At 35.6% G+C, this 4,395-nt stretch overlaps 1 protein-coding gene across 1 annotated transcript; it reads right to left on the bottom strand.

The window, feature by feature from the left end:
- Nucleotides 1-2,834: 2,834 nt before the first annotated feature.
- LOC141655382 (uncharacterized) lies at nucleotides 2,835-3,815 on the bottom strand. The gene has a single exon (XM_074462466.1). The coding sequence runs from the start codon at nucleotides 3,813-3,815 to the stop codon at nucleotides 2,835-2,837; it is 981 nt and encodes a 326-aa protein (XP_074318567.1).
- Between the last annotated feature and the right edge of the window lie 580 nt (nucleotides 3,816-4,395).

Raw genomic sequence — 4,395 nt, 5'->3', positions numbered from 1 at the left:
CATCCAAACTGTGGTAATGAGTGTATCCCTTGTGTTTTTTATCGTTATCGTGTTGGTTTACAAGACGATGAACGCGATGATGAACGTGATGATGAAGGCGATGATGAAGGCGATGATGAAGGCGATGAATCTGCTCCTGAATCGCCTCCTCCAACCCATATCGTACCTGATTCCCTAGATCCTGATGATTTGGGGACTGAAGTTGAAGAGACGGAGTTCGATGATGGTGGCGTTTGCATTCCTAAGTCGCCTAAACGCCTGAGAACGTCGGTCCTGCAAAGGAGCCTGAAACGCCTGAGAAAACCACTTTAATCGAAGTGGGTGGTGGATCTGGAAAGCCTGAAAATCCTTGCACAATGTACACAAACCGGTATTTAAAGCGGATGGCGGAGAAGCGTCCTAAAACGCCTGAGAAAACAACCGAGTATGTTGAAAAAGCGGTGGTTGATTCTCCGTCACCAATGACTGTGAAATTCAATGCGTTTCTTGATAGACAGTTGTCTAAGCGATAATTTCTTGAAGGTGTTGGTATATTTTCTATCTCCTAAACTTTTTTTTGTATTTTTAATTTTTTTATTCGTATATTATGTCAACTATTTATTGAACTGCTGGGTTAACTGCTGTTAGGAATTATTGTTAGGATTTTTTGTATGATTTTTTGTATGGAATTATCCGTCTGACTGTTTGTATGAACTTAACTTTGGTCTGAAATTAAGGAATTATCCGTCTGACTGTCTGTATGAACATAACTTTTGTCTGAAATTATGTCTGTATGAACTTAAATTTGGTCTGAAATTATGGAATTATCCGTCTGACTGTCTGTATGAACTTAAATTTGGTCTGAAATTTTGTCTGTATGAACTTAAATTTGGTCTGAAATTATGGAATTCTCCGTCTGACTGTCTGCATGAACTTAACTTTGGTCTGAAATTATGGAATTATCCGTCTGACTGTCTGTATTAACATATCTTTTTTCTGAAATTATGTCTGTATGAACTTAAATTTGGTCTGAAATTATGGAATTTGGGTTGTTTGGCTTTTCGTATAGTTCATAAACGATTTTGTCTGTCTGACTGTAAGTTTGGTTTGGCTTTGTCAGTCTGAAAATCTTCTTTTGTGTTGAAACTTCTTTTGTCTGTCTGTTTGGTTTTGTGAGTCTGTTTGGTTTTGACAGTTTGAAATCTTCTTTTGTCTGTCTGACTGTAGGTTTAAAATGATTATTAAGGGCATAAATGGTGTATCCGTCTGACTTAATGTGTTGAATTTTTTCTGTTAGGATGCAAGGTTTATTGTCATTAACCTCGATGATGGTCCTTCCTGGACTGAGGGGTAACATCACTGTTATTGTTACTGTCATAGTTGCTCTATGATGATTATACCTTAACGGTTTGAGAGCTATACATGGTTTTTGGTGGAGTCTAGTTAAGTGGCCAATATGTTTAGTTGTTCAGCCACCACATTAAAAATGAATGAATGGGTGTGTGTGTCTAACCATTTAATTAGGAGTACTTTGACATCTCAATGATTACTCTACCTTCATGGTTTGAGGGCTGATTTAGTACTCATTTTGAATGGAGATGACATGGTCTACCTTCATTATTTCTGTGTAGGAGGCTTTACAACTTCAAACAACTCAATGATGAGGCCACTTTGGCCTGAGAGTTGTATAAACCAAAATGGCTCTATGATGATTATACTTTAATGGTTTGAGAGCTATACATGGTTTTAGGGGGAGTTGAATGGAGGAAGTATATGTACGTTTTATTGCCCATAACTTACAAGTTTTTTTGCCACCACATGTTATATTAATGAAAGGGTGTGTGTGCTCAATCATGGTAATCTATGCATTGAGCATGGTCTACCTTCATTTTGTAAAGTGTAGGAGGCAAGAATACTTGGGACAACTCAATGATGAGGGCAAACGTAGCCTGAGAGTTAGTCTATGCATTTTGCAAATGTCTGAATCATTAAAATTTGACTCAAATCAAGTTAAAATCTGTCTGTCTGAACTGTTTAAATTGGACTGGAATTTTTTTTACTTTTGTCTGTCTGGACTGTTAAATTTGGACTGTAACTGTTAAAATTTGTTTCTCTGGACTGTTAAAATTGGACTGAAAATGCTAAAAATGGTATGAAACTGTTGTTAACTTGAACTTAAAATAATCTGAACTGAAACTGATTATTATTATATGAACTTCAACTTCAAATTGTTATATGAACTTCAACTTTGCATTGCATATATCTGAATGCATATAACTTAAAATAATCTGAACTGAAACTGATGTTTATTTGAAACTGAAATTGCATATTCAACTTTACATTTATCATTAGGTTGCAGTTTAATGTTCATTTGAAACTGTTGTTCCAATTGAACATTAAACTGAACATTACATAACCTTTATTTAAAAAGGCATTACATTCCATTTAATTGATCTACTATAGCTTCAACATTATATCCTAGTTCAGTCATTATGTATTCTAAATCTTCAGTTTTACCTAAACCCTGCATATGTTCAATGCATTGCCTTACTAAAACTTCATTAACTATTAGATTCCTTGGCAACATGCCAATAGCAGCTGGATGTCCCTTCCCCATATGAGGGAGTGAAAAATTGTTATGACCCTTACACTTCATCATCTCTATCATAACTGCTTGTAACGATAAGAAAATGTTGTTGAGTTTGCTTGGACTGTAATCGATAAATGCTTGCATTACTTCATTCACTAGGTCGTCCACACTTTGTCTTTCTTTGCCTTCTTTTTTGTAATGATTGTAGTGCCTTGAAATACCCAAGGTCATTAACGTTTAGGTCTGGTGAGTTAGCGGTGAAATACTAACTCAATATTAAATCCATCCAATTTGTCTTTGCCATAAAATCAGGATCATCATTCTTGATGTGTGGCCTAGCATTGTCTTGTTGTATGTAAATATGCTTGCTAAGACCTTCTGGCCAAACACTCTTAATTGTTGGAATTACTTGATGAATTAGACAATCCTTGACTACTTGTTTTGTGATGGACTCAATAGGCTTAGTCTCTAATGTACCCCTTGGCCTATTTCTGCTTGACCTAGCTGCTGGAACTTGATTAGTAAATGGAAACATGCCTATTTTACCATCAAATATGCATTCACCATCTTCACCATAAATAGGTCTGCTGACTGCACACATGAACATCACTTTTGTGATGAACCTCTTTGATTGACAGCTTCTATGAGGCAGCTCCTCCCCCTCAACTACGTACACTGTTTCATTGTCTTCCGTAATATAGAACCACTTCTCATCCATGTGTATTACGTTGCTCATTTCATTAAACATTATTTCAGTCACTGGAACATTATTAAGATCTAAGAACTCTTCAAGAACTTGTTTAACAACCAATGACTTTAATGAATAAAGTAGCCTTTGATCCTTGTGTAACTCACTGAGTTTAGGATGTAATGGGCTTGAATGACGTTTAAGTAAACCTTCTTTCACCCATGAATGGACCGTTCCAACTGAAACTCCACAATTTTCAGAAACTCTGATCATTGTGTCCCTTAGTGATTTATCAAGTGATTTGATATGTTCAATGTTTGGTAAAATCCTTTTTCTATTTTTGTTGCCTATCCTACCACTCTTGACATCTAATTTTTCACCTACTAACCTTGGTTTTTTTGCAAGTCTCCATATGTTTGATATGGTCCTTACACTTACATTGAATCTGTTTGCTGCCTCTTTGATTGCACCACGATCAAGCTGCCCGTCATTTGATTTTTGAAGCAAGTAGATGGCGACTTCCGTTCTCGTTTCTTCAGACATGCACTTGAACCCCATTGATGCTCTGAAGATAATTTTGGAAACTTGTGTAATTTAATGGTAGTGGACTGTAATTTTTTGGTCTGTAAATAATTTTAGAAAGTTTTTTTTTGTTGTGTTGCTAATGAATGAGGGAATATGTAATTTAATGTGAGGATGATTGTAATTTATGCATAAAACTAACCTTAGTTGGTGGGTTCCAACAGCTTGACTGGACAGAAAATGGTGGGAAATTAAGTGTTTGGTGGGGTTTTTGAAGTTTTGTAATTTTGGTGGGAAAATTAGTGTTTGTTTAACACACTAATACTTAGACAATTTCTGATTCCATAAAGTAAATGGCACAACTCCATTTGTACTTCTATTCATTTTTTAATTTACCCTTAAAACTTGTGCTTTTTGCCAATAGGTAGAGTGGAGTTGAATGGAGGCAGTATTACAAAAAGAGATTTGAGGTATAAATAATTTAATATTTTTCTATCCCTTAGTTGCACCTCAAAATTTAGTGTTGTTATTCCTTACCAAATTATAAACCCATTAAGTATCCCAACTTGTTACGGTAAACACTAACCCAATCCCTAGTATATATTTGCCCCCTCAT

The sequence above is a fragment of the Silene latifolia genome, chromosome 5, assembly GCF_048544455.1.
Source record: "Silene latifolia isolate original U9 population chromosome 5, ASM4854445v1, whole genome shotgun sequence".
Classification (NCBI taxonomy): Eukaryota; Viridiplantae; Streptophyta; class Magnoliopsida; order Caryophyllales; family Caryophyllaceae; genus Silene; species Silene latifolia.
Note: the sequence above shows the minus strand (reverse complement) of the source record. Positions and strands in the feature narration are given on the sequence as shown.